This window comes from Lethenteron reissneri, chromosome 43 (genome assembly GCF_015708825.2).
Source record: "Lethenteron reissneri isolate LAM-NWPU_2019-01 chromosome 43, ASM1570882v1, whole genome shotgun sequence".
Classification (NCBI taxonomy): Eukaryota; Metazoa; Chordata; class Hyperoartia; order Petromyzontiformes; family Petromyzontidae; genus Lethenteron; species Lethenteron reissneri.
In genome coordinates this window covers 2856870-2883093 of record NC_083821.1, presented here as the reverse complement: position 1 = coordinate 2883093, position 26224 = coordinate 2856870, and the positions used below count along the sequence as shown (strand labels likewise).

At 53.1% G+C, this 26224-nt stretch overlaps 1 protein-coding gene across 1 annotated transcript in view; it reads right to left on the bottom strand.

The window, feature by feature from the left end:
• The window catches only part of LOC133353277 (kelch-like protein 29), an 88748-nt gene that overhangs the window by 55143 nt on the left and 7381 nt on the right, over window positions 1–26224 (bottom strand). Inside the window, exons 3-4 of the mRNA XM_061569386.1 lie at window positions 18165–18309; window positions 1101–1910 (exon numbers count right to left, since the gene is read on the bottom strand). Of these exons, the coding sequence (XP_061425370.1) occupies window positions 1101–1910; window positions 18165–18309 (955 nt within the window). The remainder of the gene's footprint in view (window positions 1–1100; window positions 1911–18164; window positions 18310–26224) is intronic.

Here is a 26224-nt window from a genome sequence, read left to right as displayed (position 1 = left end):
TCCAGAGCCGCACGTGGATCTTCAAGGGACTGCTTGGTGAAGTTATTTATTAAGGACCCATCGTCTCGTATTCACCTCAGTGCATTGCGGCTCTTGCAATATTGAGGGTTTTTTTGTTACCGAATTCAACAAAAACATTTCTCGGCTTGCTATTTTGGTTGCCGACCCCTGGCCTAGCACAAAGAGGGCCTCTTAGTTTATATATATACGTAACAAACAAACAAAATCCAGCCAGGTGGATTAATATATTTGTTTCATTTGATTTGCCACGCGCAAACAACGTCGTGTTCAGCAGAGCACGTGGGGACGGTGCACTGGTGTCAATTGGAGGCAACCGAAGGGGCCTCAGAAGTAGTTCTGCGATGTCACCTTCCGTGGACCATTCTCTCCCGCACACAGGGGGCACCGGGGGGGGGGGGGTGTCATCACGAGCATTCTCTGCGAACATCGCAAATCACGACCGTATGTATCCGTTCTGGCGACAGCACGACGCCGGACGATCGATTCGACTGGAAGGACATTTTTGTGGGGGGGGGGGAGGAGGCATAAAAAAAAAACGAACGTTATCGGAAAACAAAAACAACAACGGAAACAAACAACAACAACACGCAACGGTGTGCTGCTCACAAGAGACCAGCAGCAAGGCGCGACTCCCGCCGTGCCTTGCATGCAACGTCCCATGTGACCACCACACTCGCCTAGGCCAGCAGCTATGGCAGAACTGCAAGCGTGGCCGTTATTGTTGTTTAGACCGGCAACTCGAAGAGGCTGAGAAGCGTCGCAAGTGGCGGTGGCGGTTTGCCGCGGTGCGTCGGTCGCACGGCGGTGCGTGCGTAACGTGGAACACGATCCTCACGACGATACCGCCTCGTGCCTGAGCTCATCGAGGGGGGCTGCATGGCAAGGAGCGTGGCACCACGACAGGTGAACCACAGGGACGAGAACGTGAATACCGGCAGCGCCTCGCTCCCTCGGCTCGTACCCGCAGCTTCCCCGCGGCAGCGGCCGCACGCGGGGCCGCGGTGCGGGCCGCCGTGGCCGCCGTGGAGCAGAGCTCCCTGCGATGGGGCTTGGCCGAAGGGGTGAGGACCGCCACTTACCTCTGGGGTGGGCCGGGTCGGTGAACTCGTAATCGCCGCTCGCTGTCACTCGCAGGAGCTGCTGCTGCTGCTCGTCATCCGCTCGCTGCGGCCTCCCGGCCGTCGCCTCTTTCGCCGGCGCGGCGTGCGGATACGCCGGCGGCTGGGCCGGCGCGGAGGCAGGCGCCCCGTTGACCGGTGGCGGCGGCGGCTGCTGCTGCGGCTGGGCGTACGCGGCGGGCGGCTGCCCGTGCTGCCCGTGCTGCCCGTGCTGCCCGTGCTGCCCGTTGGCGACCGGCGGCAGCAGCAGCTGCTGCTGCTGGGAATGGGCGCCGTGCTGCGGCATGGGCAGCAGCGCGAGGCCGGGGTAGCCGTAACCGTAGGGCTGCCCCGGGTCGCCCCCTGCTAGGCCGCTGCCAACAGCCGTGAGGGGTGGCAGCTGCAACATCGGCTGCTGCTGCTGCAGTTGCTGCAGTTGCTGCTGCGGTTGTGGCGGTAGTGGCAGACCACCGGCGGCGTGCGGTAGCGCCGGCGCTGGCCCCAGCGGGTACAAGGCGTGGGGGTGGTGGTGGTGCTGCTGGTGGTTGTGGTGGGGGTGGTGCATGGGTGCGGTCATGTTTGCCGGCGGATGCTGCAGGGCAGCGACTGGGTACGGCGGTGGCGGCGGAGGCAGCAGGGACATCTGGGGCGAGGGGGCGCTGACGAGCGTCGGCGCTAGCGCGGCGTGTGCCGCGTAGCCGGGCTGGGGCTGCTGCTGCTGCTGCATCACCGCGTAGGAGACCGGGGGCGGTACTGACATGAGGGTGGGCACCGTGGAGATCCAGGTGACACCTGCAAAAAGACAGCGCAGGCGTGAGCACGTGTGTGCGTGCGTGCGTGATGTTGAAATTCTTTCGCACCATTGCGCGAACTCCGGTCGTCCGGCTTTTGGCTGGCCATCGAAGATTGACGGTCACTGCATCGCGCGGCGCGTTCGGATGCGCTTCTGCGGCCGTCTGGAATGCTCTTCCTTCCAATATTTGGAAGCCACTGGAGCTGTGCACTTTTAAATCATCTACATTGAAACCTCATTTCTTTAAAACTATTGTTTGTGTTTAGTTTGTTGTCCTCCCTCCCCCTGATTAGCACGGTTGGCTACGTAAGGTGCGAAAGAAGTTCAACACGCACACAACCCCCCGCCTCCCTCCACCAGCGTCGTTCAGAGCCGTCGCCCGCTGTCGGCCGTCTGCTCGCGGGCGGATGAGCGACGGGCGGCCTGCAGTCCCCCCACTCTCCCCCGACTCGCGTTATCCAGACACGCTCCGTTGTTTGACGACGCGACACTCGCAGGTGGCAGTGAGCCACTGGTTCCCTCGCCTCTCTGTGACGACGTTTTTGTCCCCTCTCCCGATAACGTCACAGCACCCTAAAAAAATGCATTTTGAAAAATGGGGTTTGCGAGTGTCTTTTTTTTCCTTTATAATTTTGGTGCATCGGCTTGCTCCCGCTTTCAGACTCAGAATCTGAATATTTATTCGTACCGGAGGCATGCAACGATGTCCAGCAGGGCCGGGTCAGAACGCTACAACAGGGGAACTCCACACGTGAAGACCACAAAACAACGCTCCCCCCCCCCCTTGCCTCCTGCAGCTCATCCGCCGTAGCTCCCCATCCTGAAGCAGCGCGCCGTGCGACAGAGACAATATTCTGGGGTGGGGGGGGAGTTGTTTTAGTTGTTGTTTTTACCGCGTGACCGTAACGCGCCTTGGCCTACGCTCTCCCGGCCCTTGACTGTGCGTCACGTCGACAGGTGCGTGACGACGCCCGTGCGTGCGCCACGGGGGTGGTGGGGGAGGTTGTAGTCGTGATTTTTTGCTGCCTCCGCCGCCGCTACAGCTCCTGAGCGGGCGATTACGGCCACGCTCGTGCGCGGTGGCACGCTCGCGAATTGGCGCGAAACGGCGCCCATCGCGTTATTTGCGGACGGAGGCGAATTGAAAACATCCCTGCCCCCCCCCTGCCCCCCCCAACCACCCTGCCCCCCCCAACCCCCCTGCCCCCCCCCTCCAACAACCCTGCCCTCCCCCAACCACCTCGCCCCCAACCCCCCTGCCCCCCCCCCAACCCCACCGATTATCGGCTCTGGAATGTCACAGTCACTGCGGACAGCACACCCCACCCGTATGCGAAGCTTGCGCAGAAAGCCGCGGCGGATTCATGCGCGGCAAAATGTTCCACGCGAACCGTTTGACAACGGAGCAGATGTGACAAATGCACGGTTGCTAAGGAATTACCGTCACGTCAAACGACATTTGCCCGCGGGTGCGGGGACACACACACACCGCCGGAGCGTTAGCACCACGGGGAATGCCAAGTCTCATCAAGTCTCCCATGGACCCTTTTCAGGAGTTATTTTGCAAGTAAATGTGTCATCTATTGTTAAACTTCGTTCTCACCGTGCGTAGCCCATGTATGCATTAGAATGGATGTGTGAATGAAGACTTGCCGCCTGGACTAGGTTTCCGAGATTCTCTTTTGTTCAGAGGTGGCGACGGTCGTGTCAATAGATTTGAAATCACCGACGTAACGATTCAACCCGACGCCCGCAATTCTGCCGTGTTGTGCGGAGCCGTGCTAGACACTTGCTTGGCTTTCACGTGGGAGATGACCTCAGAGACAAAAACCAAACCTACACAGCGGTACAAAAGGCCTTGATTCATCCTTAAATGAGTACCCGGCAGATTGTTGTGCGAACGTCGACTGGGGAGACAAAGTTGGCCGGATATGGTAATTTTCTTTTCTTTACTTTTTCTTCTAAACAATTTTTATTTTATCAGTTAAGGCCCCAGTGAGCTACGTAGCTCTTTTTGGGAAGCGGCCTGGCTATGACAAATGAAAGCTGGACGAAGTGGCTTATCATCACGCGGAAATTAATATCAGCCGAATACCTTAAACGCGTGACGTTGATTCTAAATGCGGAGGGAAAAACTGGAGGAACCGGAGAAAAATTCACGCGACCAGGGGAAGAACATGCAACCCCTAAATATACAGCAGGCATCGAGGTGGATCAAACCCACGACCTCCTGTATACCAGGCGAGGCAGTTGACATCTCACCACCGTGGCACTCTGGACACACTACCCTACCCCCCTTTTGTACGCCATGATGGCCTTAATAAGGGCTCGCTAACAGCACACGTCCAATTGTCTATGGGATTAAATGGAGGGATCGATGTCCCGGTGTGTACGAGTATAGATAGGTCGGTTTGAGCTACAGTGAAGGCAGAGTTGTCAATATCAAAATTGAGGAGCCAGGCAATTGCTTGGTTGTGCTATACTGCCCACGCCTCCTCGTGCTAAGTGCCAGGATTGATAGGCGCTCGCCTACACCACTGTTACCATCGGGCTATCCAGTAAAGGGGTCCTTGTCTCTGTGTGTGCGAGCGCACAGGTGAAAATGCGGTAAAGGCGCAGCCCTGAAATTGCTCGCTCCCACCACTGCCGGGAAAAAAGCCTCCACCTAAATGCGGCTCCAGAGAGCCACCGACAAGGGGGCATTTTTAAATCCTTTATATTAAGTTCACTTGCTTGCTTGCTTGCGCGCTTACGACCGTGCAAATATTTCGGTCGTTTTTTAACCCACTTCCCGTGATCCAATCGAGCTGACATTTTGCACACAGACTCGTTGTGCGTGACAATTTATTTTCGTGAAAATTTTTTTCCATAACTTTACACTTTTTAGGATTTTTTTTTTATATTTAATTACCAATTGCTTAATGGTGCCAGGCAATCATCTGACCCATAGGTGGCAGCCATCTCAAGCCAGAGGACGAGAGGACTCTAGCCGCCACGCATATAAAGGATTTATAGTGAAAAACTTTTTTTTACGGGTTAATTTTTTCATACTCTTCCCAACGCTGGCCGCGATGTCTGGGGTTGGGATGGGATCACCCACGCTTCACCCCACCGCACGTGTCCTTCCAATCGGGTGGTGGTGGGGTGGGGGAGATTTTAGACACCGCCGCGCCAGGAGCTTGAATCGAACCGACAGCCCTCTGGATCGCAAGTCCACTGATCGTTATACCGTGGCGGCGTTCCGTAAATGCGCACGGGCAAATATCATCCACACCTTGAAGGGCAGATGTTCAGAATGTCACCCTTCCTCCCAGCATGAAATGAACGACGTTGCTATTATTGTCTTTAATCTGCCGTTGCTGCAGTAACAAAAATTGATGCGCATAAATATTAAATATGCTACGTATAAAAAGACAAAGACCCCCCGTATAGCCTAAACAGACTTTTGGGGCAAGTACATATAGCGAGCAGCTATAAAGCCCGGCACGGTGCACACGGGGGTGGGTGGCCAGCACCACGCCCGGCCGCCTTTGTCTCCCCAGTGGCGATGTTTACACACCGCACCAGAGTCGACGTAGGGAAGGAGGCCCAGGACCAGTTCCGATAACCATCACTAGTATTGGCCGTGAGCACGAATCGAACTCGGCTCGCTGGGTTCGTAGCGCAGCGTGCTAATCGCCGCTCCACTTCCCCCTATATATATAGACAGTATATACACACACACACACACTGTGTATATTTTGACAGTCTATGCAGTCTATCCACTCAGTCTCACACGACTGTGTAGACACAGGCACACAGACTGTGGTAATTCCCTGAGTGTCTATCCCCCTCCTCTTGACAGTCGCTCAATGGCAGAGCAAAGTTCAAATCCTGGTTGGCCGAGGGGGGTGGAGGGTGTTCACTCAACCCATCATCCATCTGGGGTCAACGAATCAAGTTCCACTTTGTGCCGAAGTCATCAGCGGTTGTCCCATTTGAGACTCACCTCCGCCCTGGGAATGTGGAATTGCCACCGCTGCCCTCCGAGAAGTGCACCGTCTCTGAACGCTCAATTTGAGCAGCAAATCGGCTGGATTTTACCTCCGGAGAGAAATATGAGCAGCAGGGTACAGACCGACCTCCCTTTAAGGTCGTGGGGGGTTTCGCTGTGCGGTGATATTCGCGCGTGCGCACCGTTAACTCCACGTGCTGCGCGAGGCACACGCGTTCGAGCACGCATGTGCCTTACACCCACGCGCGCACGAATCGCACCGATACTCGCAACAACATTAGTTTCCTTTCGTAGCAAAAATGCCGTTTTGGAAGTACCACGAGTGGATGAGCATCTAAGTACTGTGATTTGGGGGTTTTGTAGTTTACTTGTGATGTGCCCTCTGACAGACGGACAGACACACGCGGACAGACGGACGCACGGAATGACAGACGGATAGACACACGGATGGACACAGAGACAGACACACGGACAGATGCACGGATGTACACACAGATGGACAAACGAATGGACACACCTATGGATAGACACACGGATGGACACACGGATGCATGGGCACATGGACGAGGTAGCCTCGTCAGGCACCGTTGCGAAACGTAATCTGTATCTGTCGGACCTTTTTGCCAGGATACAAAATGATGAAAAATAAGAATAGGTTTTACCCTTTGTGTTCGGCCTTTTGGCGTTCTCTGGTTTGACACTGATGAGACAAGGCCATAATAAAGAAGGCTGTCTCTGGTGTAGGCCAATCAGTTTCTAAGACAATGTTTCTATTATCAGAGCAAATTGTTTGCATGTTTTGCCACAAGGACATGTGGTTAATACAGACTTGATGCCTTGGTGTTTGAACGTCTTAACACAACTCCTGTTTTATTGTCAGAGCAGGGTTAAACCTATTCTTATTTTTCATACTTTGATACTGGCAAAAACTTCCATGAGATCTATTTTGTATTTGAAAGTCCTAACACGACTCCTGTTGTATTGCCAGAGAGGGGTAAATACCTCTATTTATTTTTCACCACGCAATGTGTGCCCTTGCCGAGCAGCAACAGGCTCTCGGCAGAGCGGCTCCTTTCCACAGGCACCAGCAGCCCTCCCCGCCGACCTCTGACCCCCATTAATTACCCAGCGTCCATCACCAAGCGGTGGGAGAGAGGCAAAAAAGAAAACCCAAGGCGTTATTTTCTAATGTCGCCCTCCCTCTCCCCGCCACGCTGGTCAGCGAGCACGGGCCGGGCAGTTATGTAATTATTCCGCTGAACGAGTGGCTGTTGAACGATGACGCACGCACGTGCCAGTGACGTGCGGTGAGGTCAATGGCTGGGGAGGCACTGGCTACTATCAGAGCCGGATTTAAACACTGAGGGGGGCGTGTCTGGCACGCCCCCCTCGGTGAGGCAGATGTGATAGCTGCCTCCCCTGGTGCTTTTTCATTGCAGCTTCATGACGAAACCAGCGAGCCTAAATATCTTTATACACATACGTGAAATAAGTTACCTGGAGTATGGAAGGCGAGGACATGAAATGAAGGGGTCCACAAACATTACATTGGTGACATACTGAGATAGTAACAGGCACGCGCTTATTGCCCGTGCTCCATCCAGTTACTGAGGGGTTGCGCAATCAGAGGGGAGGCTGAGCTCGTCGCTGCCTCACCTCTCGTCTCTTCCTGTATATGCAGCGGAGCTCCGCAAATTTGGCGATTTTGACTATAGAAATTATTGGAATCGTACGGAAATTACATTTATAACACAGATCAGTGGAAAAACCTTAATATTTATTTGATTAGATTTTAGTTTTTACTTTTGGTAACAGCTATTTTCATTTGAGTATGACAGGAGGTGAGGCTCCGCCTCCCCCGCCTCCCCTGACCGCACGTCCCTGGCGCGTGCGTACACCTTCGCCCGACACCGCTCCTCCGTGAGTTTTCTGGCCGCTGTGGGTTAGTGGAGGTGGACGGGAGGACCAAGACCAGCTCGGCAGATGCCGCCTGCCACCGACGACAGCCGCGATCAGGGAGCGCGTTCGGGTCGTCGGGCCCACCGCATAGCGTGTCACCCGCTGCGTCACGACTCCTCACCCACCTTTGCGGTAATAACGGAGATGGGCAACCAACGAGAAGCGGAGGAGTGCGCCGGAGAGAGGCACGCACGCTGGTCGGAAACGAGACTTGAGAGAAACGGACGAACAGCAGGCGGAACGCGTCGTCGCTGGGAGGGACGGCGATGGCCGGGGGCAAGGAACAATAACAGGGGCAGTGCCGGATTATCCTAATAGCACAAGTAGCTACTACGTATGTAGTAGCTACGGGCCCCGCACTTTCAAGGGCCCCGCGCTAAATGCTTTCAAGCTATCAATTCCGGTTCAGTGATTCTGCGCTTGCTCTATTACTCTAGTACTAGACCGCCTTCAACTTTTATGAACGACTGGGTGTTTAAGGTTAGCGATTTGTCGTATTATCTGGCTGTATAGCAAATGAAAAAATACAATTACTTTATTATGCAAGTAACAAAAAATTGTCTTTTAATATTTACGTGTTTTTATTTTATTTAGGACCCCTTTATAACATACGCTACAGGCCCCGCACTAGCTTAATCCGGCACTGAACGGGGTGGCAGCCAGGGAATGGAAACGCATCCGCGAAGGAAATGGAGCGACGAAATGATCTCGCGTGGAGGTGCTGGGTGCACCGTAACACCGCCGTGGGATCGTGGAATGGGGGCTTGGGGTAGAGCGAAGGCCTTCGTCCGGCAGCGGGTCATTATTCTATTTATTCCGCGAAGCACATTTGTGCCAAACCAGGAGGCAGCAGCTCCATCAGCGGCAAATTGACCATGGGCCCCTGCTGCTGCTGCTCCTGCTGGTGATGGCGATGATGGCAACGCATTCGTGCACATTTACGCGGTACGCCGAGCGCGTATTGAAATTGCGGGCCTTACGCCATTTACGCCGTGGGCTGGCGGGGCGGAGGTGACGGGAGGGCGTTGCCCGAGTGTGTGCTTGCTGCGAGCACCGCTAGTCTGCCCCCCCCCCTGCCCCTCCCGGACCCCCCCCCCCACTCACCCCCCGCCGTGGTAATGGCCCCCTGAGAGGTGAGGCTCTTTTGGTGCTCACTTCGAGAAGGGGGTGAAGGGCGACAAAGACAAAGACCCCCCCCCCCCCGTATAGCCTTCAACATAATGTTGGGGAAAGTGCTGTTAGCGGGCAGCACCTACGAAGGCCGGCATGTGTACATGAGGCGGGCGGGTGGCCATCGCCACGTTTACAACACACCGCACCAGGTACTCGCCCCCCCCCCCCCCCCCCCCCACTTGATTCTCTGGTCACTGTGCGTTAGTGAACACATTGCCCCTATCCGTTTAACACGTATGCTTCCGCGACCAATATCATCCAAAGGAGGTTTTTTGGGTTAGATCGCGTACTCAGATCTGAGTATTCAGAATGTAAATGTTGTTTGTGGCTTGGCTCTCCAACACACCGGTGTGCTGTGCTAGTGACGAATTGGCCACGTTCTCTTTACGTGACAACCCTTACTAGTTGTCCGTGTCGGATGGTGGCAGGTTTAACGACACATTCATATATTTACGCGATCTAACCCAGAAAAACCCTCTATTATGCATTGCCCATATGCATGAAGAGAGCTTAAGATAGAGGGGTGTGGTGGTTGGAGGTAATGGGGAGGTGGGCTGGAGGGAACGGAGGCGGTAGTTAATCACGGTCTCTCCATTCAGCACAGAACTGAAAGGAAATATGATTTGGATTCACGCAGCGGCTGAATACGGCTGCACCTCAAGATGCCGTAGAGAAACACGCTGGAGATGCCTGCCGCGCGCACAGTGACATGACGCTGCAACTCACGTGCAACGTGTTGCATGCGTGCAGCGTGTTGCATATTTCACGCAAATCTCGAAACTCTGCAGAATTTGCAGCGCGCGCAGATATTCGCAGGGAGAGACCCCCGGCAAAGATGCGAGGCAACCACAAGCGGTTGGTGCCAGCAATTTGCCCGTGCTCTGCAGTCCTACATCGCGATGTTTGGCCAATCTCCACGAATGATTGTTGATACGGTGTATATACGTGTGTGTATGTGTGTGTGTGTGCGAAGATCTATTCTAGAGAAGGGGCAGTCGGTCAGCGGAGAGGGGGAAGGTCTCGAGCCTGGACGACATTTCCTCCGTGCGTGTCTCACGGAGGCGAATGACGCTCGAACAAAACCATCCTCGTTGCTTTTCTTTAATCTGGGCTAACCCGGTGTGACCTGGGCATGAGGAATCATTAAAACGTTCACTCCTCCCCCGCACGACCCCCCCCGCCAACCCCCCCGGGGAGGGGGGGGGGCGCAGGCTGTGCAGAACAAACGAAGAGCAGCGTGTGCCACGACTCTGGTGCAGCATGACCTGGATTTACACACGCACACACGCACACACGCACACACCGTACGCACACACGCACGCACCGTACGCACACGCACAAACACACGCGCGCACCGCACACACACACGCGCACACCGCACGCACATACACGTGCACCGCACGCACACGCAACACGCACGCATCGCACGCGCACCGCACACACACACGCATGCACCGCACATACGCACGCACCGCACGCACACACCGCACGCACGCACCGCACGCAATCGGGATGAGGATTATTTTCGTCCGTGCCAGCTCTACCCCTGAGATGCGCGTCTGTGCCCACGAGCGAGGGCCAATGGGTGGCGTGTCGCACGACGGTGCAGCACTCGGGTCGGAGAGGCCAGGGCACCGCCACCACCACACCACCACCATCACCACGCCACCACCACCACGCCACCACCACCACGCCACAATGCCACCACACCACCACCACACCACCACAGCAGCACTACACCACACAACCACCACACCACCACCACCATGCCACCACCACCATGCCACCACACCACCACGCCACCACCACGCCACTGCACCAACACCACCACACCATCACCACACCACCACCACCGCCACCACCATGCCACCACGCCACTACACCACCACACCACCATCACACCACCACCACCGCCACCACCACGCCACAATGCCACCACACCATCACCACACCACAACCACTACCATGCCACCACACCACCACCACACCATCACCACACCACACAATCAACACACCACCACACCACCACCACAACACTACCGCACCACCACACAAATATATTGAGGCCGCCACCGTTCGGTTTCCGCGTGCGGCAGCAAACTCGGCGCCGCGTCCCTGGCTGCTGTCCCACTCTGCCGTGGGCACGATCCCCATCTGGGAGCCGAATGCCGACGCCGAGGTCTGCGCCGCCACAGCGAGGGGGCTCCAGTTGCTGCCTGCTGGCCGAGCCGCCCCTCGAAAAAATATATGAAATTTTCTTAGGCTCGACGGGCTTTCACTCACTCAAAGGGAGATGCACTTCTGCATCTGATTGTGCTTCAGGGAGAGAGTTCGCGGAGTTGTGTTGCTGTTTCTCCTCCGTTGAAGGAGCATGCAGGCAACAGTGGGTTTACCGCACGGTCCGATCAGTTGCCTGACCACAGTCGCACGACTGTGGAGCGTGTCTGTAATCTTCGATTTGATGCGCGCAGCGGCCTGTCGCTGACCTTCTGATGCGGTTGATGCTTACGCTACCGACGTCTTCGTGGAGGAGGATGGGGTGGAGGAGGAGGAGGAATGCGAAAGCAATGAGGTGCGATGTTTGGTTCTCGAACGACGTGTTTGTTCTGGACGTCCGCCATCGTTCCGCTCTGCCCTCTGCCAGCGCTCTTTCGGATCAGTGCCATGGGAACTGCGTCGATGCCGCCGCTCCGAACCTCAGTCGCTTATCTCCTGCAGCGGCTGCGGCAGTGGCGCCGCACGAGACAAGAACATGTTGCCCGCTACGTAACGACACGAGCGGCTACCAGCGCCGCACTCGCGTAAGCGCTTGCAGATGTCGACCCCCGGAGCGCTTAACGGCAGGGAGTAGGGTGGTGGTGGGGGGGGAAGGAAAAAAACTCAAAATATGCTGCCTACCCACGCTGGGCCTACGCGGGGCACCACGCACCACACAGACACCACGCACCACACAGACACCACGCACCACACAGGCACCACGCACCACACAGAAACCACGTTCCCGTCGCGTCACGTGCGGTCCAGCGCTACTGGGACGAAAAGTCCCTCCCCCCCCAAGGCCGTGCCGGTCCACGCTTTGTCGCGTCGGACACTGCGGCTCGGTGGGCTACGCGTGGAGGCGGGTGCGGCGACGGTTGAGGAGGTAGCGTTCGTCACCGGTTTGTAGCCGTGGACGTGTACCGAAGCCGGCTGCCGGGTTTCGTAGCGCGGCGCGCTAACCACTACGCCTCCGCTCCACTCCTGGTACCGATTAACTGAGATCTACAAAACCTTTGGCAAAGTGCAAGCAATTTTTTGTTATATATATTTTAAAAAATACATTCCTTAGCCATAACAAAACTTTGCAAATAACACAAAAAGGGGTAGTTTTAGTTTCACTTCCCCAAAATGTGAACGATTGACCGCGGGGTTTGGTTTGAGCCGGCAACCTGCAGCTCTTTGCGGAACTCTTTCGTCACCGTTATTTATTGAGGTCCATCCAGCAGCAGAGTGTGCTGCTGCTGCAGCTGCTGCAGCTGGATGGACAGAGGTGGTGGCGAAGACAAGTACGTACGTGTGTGCATGTCCAACTTCTTTCGCGCACCGTACGTACCCGACCGCCGCGCCGGGAGACGGAATCGAACCGGCGACCTCTGGATCGCAAGTCGAGCGCGCCGCTAACCGTACAACCGTCGAGGCAGAGCATATCCACTTTTAATGTAAACCAGTTCGTAGCTAACCCCGTTCCCGTTCCGATGACGAATGTGTACATCAGCCAAACGAAACAGGAAGAAAGACTAAAATGCAATCACTCGGTGCCGAGGCTCCTGCAGGGCATGTGGCAGAGCTATCGTTGAGTGCGGTTGGTTCCGTCGCTACAATTCTCCGTGGTGAGTAACAATGTCTTGAAATAACAATGGCACTGTGCCTCTAAATAACATTAATGCTGAGCAGCTTTCGCGTTCCGAGGACCCCCACCCCCCATCCCCCCCCCCCCCACCCTGCAACTTGCAGACGTCTCGGAACGGTAAAGGGTTTAATTGGTGTCCATACGAGGGTTAGTTCAATTTCTCTGCGTCCGCTAAAAGAAAAACTGATGACATGTCGATGAAAAAGCCGTTTCGCTTGTCGACTTTGTTCAAAGGGGCCGTCCATAAATGACGTCACGCGATTTTGTACGATTTTTGACCCCCCCCCCCCATCGTCACACGACGTCACATAAAGTCACGCACCCCTCAAACATGACGTCACAAAGCTCTGCCCCCCCCCCCCAAAAAAAAACATGCTTCAAATCGCTTTAAACTATTGTCATTGTAGTGCGTATTTAATGTGGCGCTGCACTCTGATGTTGTAGGAGAAAAACGTTTATGAAAAAGTCTATTTAATTAAGTAGAACGTGTTGTCTATATTATTTAAAGTTGCGCATTTTGATGTGACGTCACATTTCTCAAACCCCCCCCTCCCTCGTCACACATCGTCACAAATGTCTGACACCCCCACCCCCTCTAGGTGCGTGACGTCATTTATGGACGGCCCCAAACTTCCCGTGTGTCGCAGTGGCGTCATTGTGTGACGTCCACACAATTACACCACTGAGACACACAGGTTCAAGAAAATTTCCCCTGCGCTCTCAGCAAGGGACCCTTGCCCATCCAGAGGAGGAGGAGCGGTGGCGCGGCCGTTAGCGCACTGCCCTGTGAAACCACGAAACCCGAGTTTGAGTCCGGACCGCGGCCAACATCAGCAGCGAGCGATATCCAAACCAGACCTCGGCTTTGGCTTTGACCCAGCCCGTCGCTGACCGACGCGGTGAAATATGCTCACGCGAACCCCGGCACGCAGAGGCCCTCACCCGGCAGTGGGCTGGCGAAGGGCTGTAACTTATTGATAATTACAACCGATCAAATCTTTCCAGCAGGAGTTGCCGACATCGTTACATCTGTTTTCCCTCCCCACCTCCCCCCCCCATTGCTCTATCCCAATGTTGGGTCCCTCTCACCCCTCAGGAGGCCCAAGTGAGCCAAGTTCATCGCGCCCACTCACTTCTCAGGGAGGCACTGGGGTCCGGCCGCCCGTTCGTCTCATTGAATTAAAAACAACACCGGAAAGCAAGGACACCAACAAAAACACCTCTTTCCAATGTGATCACCCACACATGTTTTGAGTAAACCTCAACTCGCGTAGTAAAACACTGACCACGTTGTTCGCCCCTCCGGCGATAGCGAGAGGCTCGTAACGACGCCGTCGAAGCCACCGGCGGTAATAACTTCCTGGGCTCGTGACGCACGTAACAAAACCCGCGGCGCGCAGATAAGTTGATATTCGTTACGTGAATTGTGAAAATTAGTTGGGAAACTACGTGGCGGCCTCTCGGTTCTCGCCGAATGAGATGGGGAAATTTAACACGTAGCAGGCTTTCGCGACCAATATTATTCATAATATAGGTTTTTGGGTCAGATCGCGTTATTTATAAATGTGTCGTAACCCTCCACCACCCGACATGGCCAAACAGTAAGAAATGTGTCACGTTTTTTCAAATGACAAAATAATTAACTTCCTTAAGCCCACCGGTGTATTGAAGAGAGAATCAACAACATTTCAGCACACCGGTGTGTTGATTCTCTCTACAACACACCGGTGGGCTAAAGAAGTGAATTGTTTTGTCCTTTGAAAAACGTGACACATTTTTTACTGTTTGGCCGTGTCGGGTGGTGGAGGATTACGACACATTTATAAATAACGCGATCTAAACCCCAAAACGTTTATTATGAGATGGGGAAAAACAATCGAAGCGAAAATAACCTTTCTGTTATTGGATCGTGATTCAAGATTCGTCATCAAGAACCGTGATTCTTCAGCGAATTGCCGATGGAGTAGGTGACTGTATGCATGCGCGTCTACGTACGCAAAATTTATGAATGCATGACAAAAAAGAATGTGCGCAGAGGGAAGCGAGATTTTGAGTTCACAACGAGAGCCACGAGTAGCCTTCTCCAGCCAAACTTTGCTCACAATATTCCATCGCAAATACCAGAGTTAAAACCGGACGACACGTCGCCTCGAAATGTTCCATCCTTGCGTGATCGTTGTTAAACAACATCCTTTTAGCACAAATTCCCTCGTACGGAACAACAAGGTTAATTTTTTTCCTACTTTTACATCAATGAAAATATATTTTTTTATATAAATATTATTAAAATGAAGTATATAGGTTGTGGGGTTCATAACACAGGGTGATAACCACTGCGCCACCATTCCGCCCCGCGCACTACGTAACATGCCGTACTGTAGATACATTATTCGTGAGAACTTTAAAAAAAAATCATCGATTGAATTTGATTCTCACGCTCGCGGTACACGCAGTGAATCTTGCATCTCAATGATCGATTATTAAAAATTTTTAATATTAAAATAACCGAATGGTAATGTGCAACCTTATAGGCTAATATAACGGCGCAGGAGTGAATCGTAGGGACTGGTCTAGATACATCTCGCACCACACATGTGAGGCTCTGCGGAGGAATTTAACTGACTTGGCCAGATTTCGATTTAAAGCTTTCGTGACTGCAGGGATTCATATTCTTGGTTCTTTCGGTAAAGTCACGTAAAAGGGAAATAATAAAATAATAATGTTCATTAGGACGCTGTCTTTCCGACAGACCTGTTCTTCACCTGAGGACGGCTGCTTGCGTTGTGGCCGAAACGTCGTGAGAATTATTTTATTATGTTTTATTTTTATGATTTTATTATTTCCCTTCTACGTGACTTTACCGAAAGAACCAAGAAGATGACTTGGCTGGCTTGATGGCGCTGTGCTCAAACCACCAAGCCACCATTCCCTCCCACGTTCATTACGTATGTTGCAAATCCGTGGCATCATACATATTATATGTACATTTACACAGAGCCCATATATTTTACATGTGGTCCTGTTAGAGGGTAGAATATATATTTAAATATATGTTTTGAGATGCGGCTGATGATTTCGAAACGTCTTTTTTGTTCAGCGGAATCTGTGCCAGCGCATTATTGTGTTCGGCTGATAAATACCTCACAACGCGTCCTGCCTCATCCCCTGCACCCTTCAGGGGTCCTCACGTCAATAAATTCAGGAGTGGGGGGAGGGGGCCAAACAATCCAGAGGAGAGGGCAGGACGTGACGCTCCGGAAAAACAGCTGACGGCGCGCTATGCGGTAAACAAGGCTCGCTTAACATTTTTTCCTCGCTCTTCTGCATTGCACTAACCTCTAAAACTCAACGCATCAGCCAAATGGCCTTCCTCAAACAAGAGGTTTACTTGTACACGAGGCGTAATGAAAGGCGCGCTCTTTGAGTTCACACGCGTGTAGGGTGTGGAGCCAGCTGACGTGAATCCTTTGCCGTAGCTGAACATCCACGGTGAGAGGAAAGTGAACCGGTCCTGATCATTATTGGACTGCACTGCATCACGCAGGAGCGCAAGCCACCACGCGCACACTCCGGTCATCCTTTGCAGAAGCGGCTTTAGGCTGACACCATCGAACATCGTGCACCTCCGATTAGCACGGTTGGTCAACATACGTACGTACGTACATACGTCGCGCGCTTTCAGATGCGCTTTCTGCGGCCGTCTGGAACGCTCTTCCTTCCGATATTAGGAGGCCACTGGGTGCTATGCAACTTTTAAATCATCATCTAGATTGACAAACTAATTTCTTAAGAACTACTCCAATCAGCACGGTTGGCTACGTACAGTGCCAATAAAAGTTCAACGTGCACACATACAACTGTGCTGTGGAGCCAGCTAAAGTCAATCTTTGTCAAGTGAACCGGTCCCGACTATTATTTGACGACACTGCATCACACGCACGCACACCAGCCCGGGTTGGCAAAGGCGGGGAGCATCGACGGCGACGCAGCATAGAAGTACAGCGCAACAACAACATACCCCGTCCAGCAGCTCATATCAACCGGCTGTGCATGGTTCTTGCCAATGCAAGCTCTGCACACATCTCGACCCTCCCCATTCGTCTGAGATCCGACGAGATCTCAGGCGCGATCGCGGGTGATCGCCACGCGGAGTTTCGTTGAACCGGGGCCGAGGACCTCCAGAGACCAGGATCGGAGTCTCGTTCGCAACATCGAAGTGACGAAGGCAAAACGGAGTACAATAAAGCACACAGCGACAAAGCGAACAGGAATCGTTTAACAGCTAGTAGTGGTAATAGGGCTTTCGCGACCAGTATTATCCATAATAGAGGCTTTTGGGGTTAGATCGCGTAAATATAAAAGTGTCGTTAAACCCGCCACTACCACCCGACACAGCCAATTAGTAAGGTCACGTGATCAAAACGATGCCAATCCGTTACGAGTTCAGCACTCGCCAGGTTGTGCGTTTGAGAGTAAGCCGACAACGTTGACAATTCGAGTACCGTGACACTTCGCCGATAATTACGACAACGACAACCAGCCTCACCAGGCAACAGCCACAGAGTTGTGGAAAATTCCTCCTCCTGTGTTGGTCTTAAATAGAGCGCGGTGGGAGGAGGGAATGAACGTGACGTCGCCACTTGTGAGACAATAAGATCAGAAGGGCGCGTGGGGGGGAGTTTATTGCAGTCACATAAATTACAATGTACATCCATTATTCGTTGGGTTATTCACAGTTAATCAACATACACAATGTCCTATGCGACGCCGCAAGCAAACTGCTGCGTCGCATGACACTGATATTGCACAGGCACGAACCGACGTCAAACAACGAACTGTCCGCAGCGCGAGTCATCTCGGGGCAGATTAGTTCTTAGACCGATCGTACGTAGCGCAATTTCACATTTAAGCTACGGAAACCTCGAACGCACTAAGGATGACAATCGTATTGAATATGGCAAACGGACAAGGACATGGATATCCAATACATGCACACACACACACATCCTGGTCTGCTTACATATCAATACAGAGTCTGAATCTTTATCTATCCTGGAAGAATGCGAAAAACTACGAATCTTTTTATCACGGACGTCCGGGGGGGGAAAAAAAAATCGAAATAATTAAATATTAATACAATCCCGATCGCGCGATGCAACGCACCTTCGATGAAAGGGCAACCGAGAGACGACACAGGCGCGGACAGAGGAGAAGAGAGAGGCGCGCGCCCAGACTCACCGTTGCTCTCGCGCATCTGCTTGGCGGGAGGCTCCTGGGTGCTCCAGTGGAGCCCCTGGGCTGCCGTGGAGGTCTGCGTCCACTGGCCCCCGGTTCCCATCGCTGCCCTCGAAGGAGCTCCTCCACCCTCCGCCGTGCGCGCTGCCTGGAAACGCACGGAATGAAAGTCGAGTGCTCCGCGCGTGCGTGTCATGCACAGGTGCTGCTCGCTAACGGCACTTGTCCCAGCAGTCCGTTGAGGCTACACGGGGGGGGATCTTTTGTCTTTGTGTGCATCTCAGTCAGTCAACCCACGGGCACCTCGTCGTGTCGACGAGCCTTCGACAACACCACCGTGGCCTCGGGAGTGCGCCTGGCCTGGCAACAAATGCCGTGGCGACGTTACCGCCAACTTCGTGGCGAAGGGCGGCTGTTGTTGTTCTTGTATATCATAGGTGCTACTCGCTAACAGCGCTTGGCCCAGCAGTCTGTTCAGGCTGTACTGGGGATCTTTGTCTTGTTGTATGTTAATAGGATGCTACTACCGTAGTCTAACAGTTAGCACATCGGAGTTGCAATGATTTAGCAAAGTTTCTTAACTTAATGGGTATGGCGCAGTCAGTCTGACTGGCAGGCTGCGTGTGGTGGGGTAAAGTGTGGGTACTCCACACCCCTTCCAAGACGCGTGGCCTGCGTGGAAGGCCCACTCGAGGGGGCTCACCAGAACTCCCTGCGGTGGAGGCCGAGTGGCACGAGAAAGCCATTGGAGAGGGCAGCACCATTAAAAATATATATATAAATAAATGTCTACGTTCGCTTTAACACGCGGATCGAGGTCGGTAAGGAAATCAGGCCATTCTAGAACCTATTCTTATACTTCATACTCTGATACTGGTGAAAAAATGTCCCAAATCATTTCACGTTGGCGCCGTCGGGGCAGCGCGAATGCGACGGCGACGTTCCCGAAACCCCGACCTCCACCGCCTTCCCGCCACACATCCCAAATTTCACCCGCACGGTATCCACGCCGCAGCCTGAAAGGTTGGGATGTACGAACGGTGAACCTCTTTCGCAACGGACTTTAGCCGACCGTGCACATCGGAACCGCTGCGATATGGTAATTGGAGTCGTCGGGTAGCAGATGAGGTGGGGGGGGGGGGGTGTTGGTGGGGGGGGGGCACGAAAGCAACTCCGCACCTACGGAGGGATCGCGTTACGCGCGCCGTGCAAAGCAAGGCAGGTGGTCGCTGAGCCCGCGGATCCCCTCGGGCGAACACGTGTCGCCCGGGCGTCATGTAACTGATGACCGGCCACTCGGTCGAGCACGTGTGCCCATTCTGTCACCCCGCTCCGTCCTGCGCTGGCCCTGCCGGCCCGCCGTCTGTCTGCTCGTCAACGCTGCTGCTTACTGCTGCTGCTGCTGCTGCACACCTTTAATAGAAGCGGTGTGAAAGGAAACGCATATTGAGTTGGTGAAAAAATCACGAACTCTACCCCCCCCCCCCCCCCCCCCCCCCCCCCCGTTCTCCCATACTCAATGGCTGAATTCATTAGGCCCGATCTCAGCACTGGAGCATCCGAGTTACAAGCTAAGAGACAAGGAATTAATAATTAAACCAGTCTTAAAAACCTGAACCTTAGACCAATCTTGAACATTTGAACCTTCGACTAGTCTAACACATCTGAACCTTAGACCAGGCTTAAATACCTGACCCTTAGACCAGGCTTAGACACCTGAATCTTAGACCAGGCTTAAATACCTGAACCCAGAATGGAAATAACCGGCCATCCAACCCCCCACCTGCCTGCTCTGATGAGTCCGGGGTGCCTGCTGATATTGTCGATGCCCCCGGTACTACCGGCCGAGAACGTCAGAATGTTGCAATGTACGATGTGAGGGAGGACGTGGAATAAAAAATACATATTTTGAAAAAAATAAAAATAAAACAGGCGTGATAAAATTACTTCGTGATGCGTGAAACTGGTGGAGTCACGTCGAGTTTATCCGCTGGGATTGAAGTTGATGGAAACGATAAATAAAAATAAAAACGCAAATGCTTTGCCATTTCCGGAATAAGCGCGGGAGGTGTTCAGATGCTCCAACACCAAATCGACACCTTTTTACAAGGCATAAAGTCAACGCTCGCCACACACACGCGTGGTGATAAAAAAAAATACATTATATACACACACAAACAAATGTGCGTTCATACGGTGACGCACTGGCCCTTAAAACCGACTGCTCTGTACCCGGAGTCGGCCCTCAATTACGGCTTCGTCTCACCAGTGCTTGACAAAAGGCCATCAAAAGGCAACCAGCGCAAGGACCATGCACACACCAAAGCATCGACAGCTTGGACTGTCTCCAGTGCTCGCCGTTTTGACTTGATAAACCAAAGCGAAACGCCACTAAGATTGTGCATCGTGCCCCAGATGCTCGTCGAGACGGGTTCGTGCTCGGTATCACACCGAGCTGATATGAGCTACCCGTCGGAGGCCGTCGGACTACGAGAAGGGCTGCGTGCAGACCGAGAGAGTGAGCGAGAGAGTGAGCGAGAGGTGGGGGTTTACATAAAGCAACGTTTAAAAATGTTTAAAAAAAAAATTACGAAATGATGAACGAAGCAAAGTACCGACGACACCGAGCATCTTCTTGTTTCCACTGATCGTAAAAAAAAGAGAGAGGCAGAGAGAGAGGAGCGTGTGGATCAAAGGATGGACCGTGCGCAGGTGAATGGCGACACATTGTTCCGCGATAGGAGTAAAGTTGGGGCTTGCGAGGGACGCGTCGCCACCAGGAGGGAATGACGGCTGGTGAGGCGGCACTATCGATGAGTTGGCATCTAAAGGAGAGGAGGCACGCGGGAGGGGACCCCCCCCCCCTTCCTCCATCGTGAAGACGGAGCAGTGAAATGAGCTCGCCCACGCGGGATGACCGAGGGATCGTGGCGCATCTGCAGGGACGGATTGGGAGATGCCTTCATCGAGCCGTGGGTAGATGACGATGATGATGACAGCACCTACGAATAGCACGGTCGGCTACGTACGGTGCGAAAGAAGTTCGACGTGCGTGCATGACGATGATGATGCCATCTGCTGCAGTAATATATTGTTTTACCCGTGGATTTTAAGCGAAAAATGATGAACCGTCGCTGACATCTTGCCAGGACCTTCTTGGAAATGAGTTGTGCATCTCAGGGGCCTGCCGCAGATAAATAAAGGCCATCACCATTAAAAACATATTTAACAACGATAACGGTAAATTACATAAACGATCGTGCTTAATTTTCATGCCCCCCCCCCCCACTCAAGCTGACGCTAATGCATCCTAAATGAGTCTGTAATTTACTTAGGGCTTGTGTGCGATCGATGGAGCTGGAATTATTTTCTCATTTGCGGGCACTCAAGACCGTTGGGATTAGGCCAACACACACGCAACCAGTCACGCTCGCTTCCTGTGTGATGCGCACATCATCGATATCTGTTTAATCGCGTGCGGCCTGGCCACGGGGGGGTGGGGGGGGATGGCTGCACTGCACATGGCTATGCTGCATGAGGCTACGCGACCACGTGGTTACGCTGCACGTGCCCACGGCAACCACGTGGTTACGCTGCACGTGGTTATGCGACCACGTGGCCACGCTGCACATGCCCACGGCGACCACGTGGTTACGCTGCACGTGCCCACGGCGACCACGTGGCCACGCTGCACGTGGTCACGTGCGTGACGCACCAAGCAAAGGGTCTGTGCCGTAGCATTCTTCCACGAGACTCCCGAACCCGCTGGCACCGCGAGGTGGCCAGGAGGAGGCAGAAGAGCAACTGGGGTCGATTATCTCATCTGTGTTGGCATCGGAAGAGAGGAAGCGGCCACGCATTCCGATGCAGGAGGCTGAGTGAGGCGTTGTTCATGGGTAAATGAACGCGCTGTTTGTTATTGTTGCTGGTGCGGGCGATAGTTTGGGTGTCTTGTGCACACGTAAGTGCCTGCTTTGGGTTAGCCTCAGGGGGAATTGCCTTTCACAAACTCCGCCCCCCTCTGCCTGTCGGATTGAATATTACATATAAATGGCTCGAACTTTGTACAGTTTTTTGATTTACAACACATGCTCACAAGCAGAGTCTGCCTTCGTTTAACAAACATTAAAAAAAAAGTCAACGTCGTCCTAGCCACCAGTCGCTTTCGTAACAGAAAAATTATCCACATTAGTAAGCCGATCTTTCCGGTAATTACCCTTCCTCAAAGCCATTGGTGACTAAGCAAATTTTTGTTGTTGCATTAATTCCACGGATCAAAGGCGCGCGCGCTCGTGTAAATGTCCCCGTTCGCATCATCGACCAAGGCCAATCCGCTGCTGGATGAACGAAGGCCTCCGTCTCAAACCGTCGCCATTCCGTGATCGTCACGCGAGGTGGCGGCCCCCCGTCTGGTTCCGGCGCCACGAGCGCCCGATTTCATCCCCACGGTGGGCGCGCTATCGGAGCGTGGGCACAGTGGGGTAACACTGCCACATGCCGCACAGCGGTACCCTGCTGTGAGGGCCACGTGGTGGTGTGGCCACGTGGTGGTATTACCACGCCGCTCGCTTTTCGTTGAGGCCGTCTACGTTTGCGGCGATGGTTAAAGCCCAGTTCAGTGCTGAGTGTGCGAGTGTTTGAAACGTCGTCAGTCAAATCCCCCGCCACCTTTCTCCCCCATGTCAATGACATTTATATTTTTTGTAAATGAATAAAACTAACAACTTCTGTGAACCCAGGGGACAGCTGCTTGGGCACGGACGGCAGTTGGGGACAGGGGTTCACCACCGCTCTGCGGGACGTGAGGTGGTGATACATTCACTCAGCGCGTGTTCGTTCTTACTGCTTTGCGGATTTTTGTTAAGTTATCTCCCCCCTTTGTTGCCTTCTCTCCCTCCCCGCCCACCTTTAACCCCTTGTTTTTGCTATCCTTCCCCGATCCTTCCATCCCCCATGTTATTTGTCATCCTCTCGCTCACGGTCCCCACCCGGGAGTCCAACTTCTGCCCCCTGCTCCAAGCCCCAGGCGCACCGAGCACTGGGATTTGTCCGCAGAAATTCTTACGTCCCCCACCCCACCCCACCACCTCCCCACGTCACGGTTTGTGCTTTGCACCTGGCTAGTGTTGAGTTAAAACAATAAAAAAAACTATTGAAATGAAAGATGATGGCCTGCAAAACCGATGTATTCCAATTGCGCTCTGGGAATCGTGCGACAATGCAACGGAACGAATTCCCACACCTCTATCTGTGCCGGGGCTTTGACGGGTAACCAACCCCAAGGCCACCTTCCTACGCGTGCTTGGGGTTTTTATCCGGGCTCTGCCGTGTTGATCCTCGCGCGATGCCAAACACGCCATCGATGAAATCGGTCAAACAATCCCGACGAAAAAAGAAACACTCGGTCGCAAAGAGTCTCGAGGCTTAGTTGACGCCCTCCTGAATTATTGAAGCTCAGCACCGCCACCACCATCGTCGTCGTCGTCAGCATTATTAGAGCGATCAGAAATATCTGCTGATAGGAGGATACGTGGTGAAGGCTCGGGGAAGGGATGGATGTTTTAAGGAGGTGACTAGAAGAGGGGTGAATGGGGGGGGGCAATATGAGAGCATGCACAGAAGCACACACACACAGAGACAAAGTTGCTCCGTGCATCATGCTTGCTGCTGCTCACAAGAGGCATCAGGAAACGTGAAATTGGCAGCGTTTTGTGAGCACGTGGTCCGGGGCAAATAAGGGCACGGACTCCGCTCAAAGGAAGTAGCAGAACAAACCTACCGCTGTGCGGCTACTGCTGCTGCTGCTACTGCTGCTACTGCTGCTGCTACTGCTGCTACTGCTGCTACTGCTGCTGCTACTGCTGCTACTGCTGCTGCTAGCGCCGCTGCTACCGCTGCTGCTGCTGCTACTGCTGCTACTGCTGCTGCAGCTGCTGCTGCTACTGCTGCTACTGCTGCTGCTACTGCTGCTACTGCTGCTGCTAGCGCCGCTGCTACCGCTGCTGCTGCTGCTACTGCTGCTACTGCTGCTGCAGCTGCTGCTGCTACTGCTGCTGCTACCGCCGCTGCTACCACTGCTGCTGCTGCTACTGCTGCTGCTAGCGCCGCTGCTACCGCTGCTGCTGCTGCTGCTACCGCTGCTGCTGCTGCTGCATGCCGAATGTAACATTAATTCAAAGAAATCTATAGAAATTCCACGAAAAGAAATAGCACGAACAAAACAGAAAGTTATCACAATGTCAAATAAGTCCATGAGGTCAACTACACGTCACGGAACACAGTCACAACTTCCCAGCCAGGTCAAGACCTTCACAGGAGGAGGCGGCGGTGGTGGTGGTGATGGAGTGCCAAAGAGTTATGACTCAATTTAGACCAATCGGTCCAATGTCCGAAAAGTGATGACCTCTTTTTCAGCGCATGCCTGCAAGAATTAATTAAAAAGAAGGCCTTGAGTTCGGATTTCAATAATAAAATAATAATCAAAATGCGATGGGAGTCGATTTGTCGGACGTGGAGTGGGAGTCTGGCATCGGGCCTCCGCGTCAGAAAACTCGCCCCACCAGTGGTGTGAGTCCCCCGCCACGCTCCACCAGTGGTGGAGCGTGGCGGGGGGCTCACAATTGGAAGGGTACGAGTTCAAATCCTGGTTAGGGTTTCACTCAGCCCATTATCACCCCCCACCCCCCGGGGTCGATCAAATGAGCACCACTTTCTTGGGAAACCAACAGCGGTTGCCCTCCGGGTGATGTTTTTTTGTTTTGTTAAAGCGACTCGTTAACCTTGCCAATCACTTTGCACTCATGTCGTGTGTGCTTTTTTTGTGTTGTTTGTTTGCCGTCGTAACTTTCTGACCCCCGCGCCCCTTTCGGGACGGCTGTGTGAAAACGAGATTTCGTAGTTTCTCGGATTCCTCCGGCATAGGAGATTCCGATCCCGAATTGCGTCCCGACCGTTAGGAGCGTGGAATTTCCACCGCTTGCTCCGGGGGGTTGGAAAGAGGAAGGTGAGAATTGCCTCGATCCACACTGGGAGGAGAGAGGGGTGAGGAGCATGGTTTAGTTTGTGACTATTTATAGAAAGTGCTCCTCCTCCGACGATATGGCGTGTGGATGGTTTTTTTGCAGTGGGTTGGTTCATATTAAGACTGCCATTAGCGGGGGTGGGCGGGCGGCTATCCCCTTAGGCTAAATAAAAACTGTACTTCGAGGAATGTTGTTACTTTATGTGCTTAACATTTGTTGTATGGTGATTCTATTATACTTTACCGGAGTTCAGCCGGTTACAATTAACCCCTTTGGGGGTTTAAATGCAGATTCTATATTCTCCCACAAATACAATCGCTGTTCCTCCTCGCGGTGAAACTGGAATAGAAACTTCATAAATCGCATCGCGGGCAGAGATCACACGTTAACTAACCAGGCTTATGTTGCTCTGCAGGCCAACCACTTTTCATCGAGCACATTTTCTTCAAAAACAAAATTAATCATCATAAAAGGTGTCCTTCACATATACGTCTCTCCACGTATTCCTTACGCGGCCCATCAGCTGCATGCCCTTCGTCGAGCACATCGTTTCAGCAGCATTGATTCAACAAAATGCAAACCTTTGGACCGGTTTCAACACACAGTATCTCATCAGCAGTAGGGTCAGGCTCGCTTGAATGAATGCTGATGAACTGACAATCTTACAGGTAAGCACCCTCCCCTTTATGTTAAGCGGTCCAAGTCCAACGCGAAATTATATACAAGGTTTGAGTCTTCTTGGTTCTTTCGGTAAAGTCACGTAGAAGGGAAATAATAAAGTAATAATACATAATAAAATAATATAATAAAATAATTTTCTGTTATATTTTTTTTTCATTATTTCCCTTCTACGTGACTTTACCGAAAGAACCAAGAAGATGAATCCCTGCAGTCATGAAAGCTTTAAATCGAAATTTAAGGTTTGAGTCACTATGAGACCTCCTTTACCAGTGGCAAAATATAGTGATAGGTTTTTACCCTTTCAACTGGTACAAAAACTGACACTTTTATACAAGGCATCTTGTTTGCAATAACCACAAC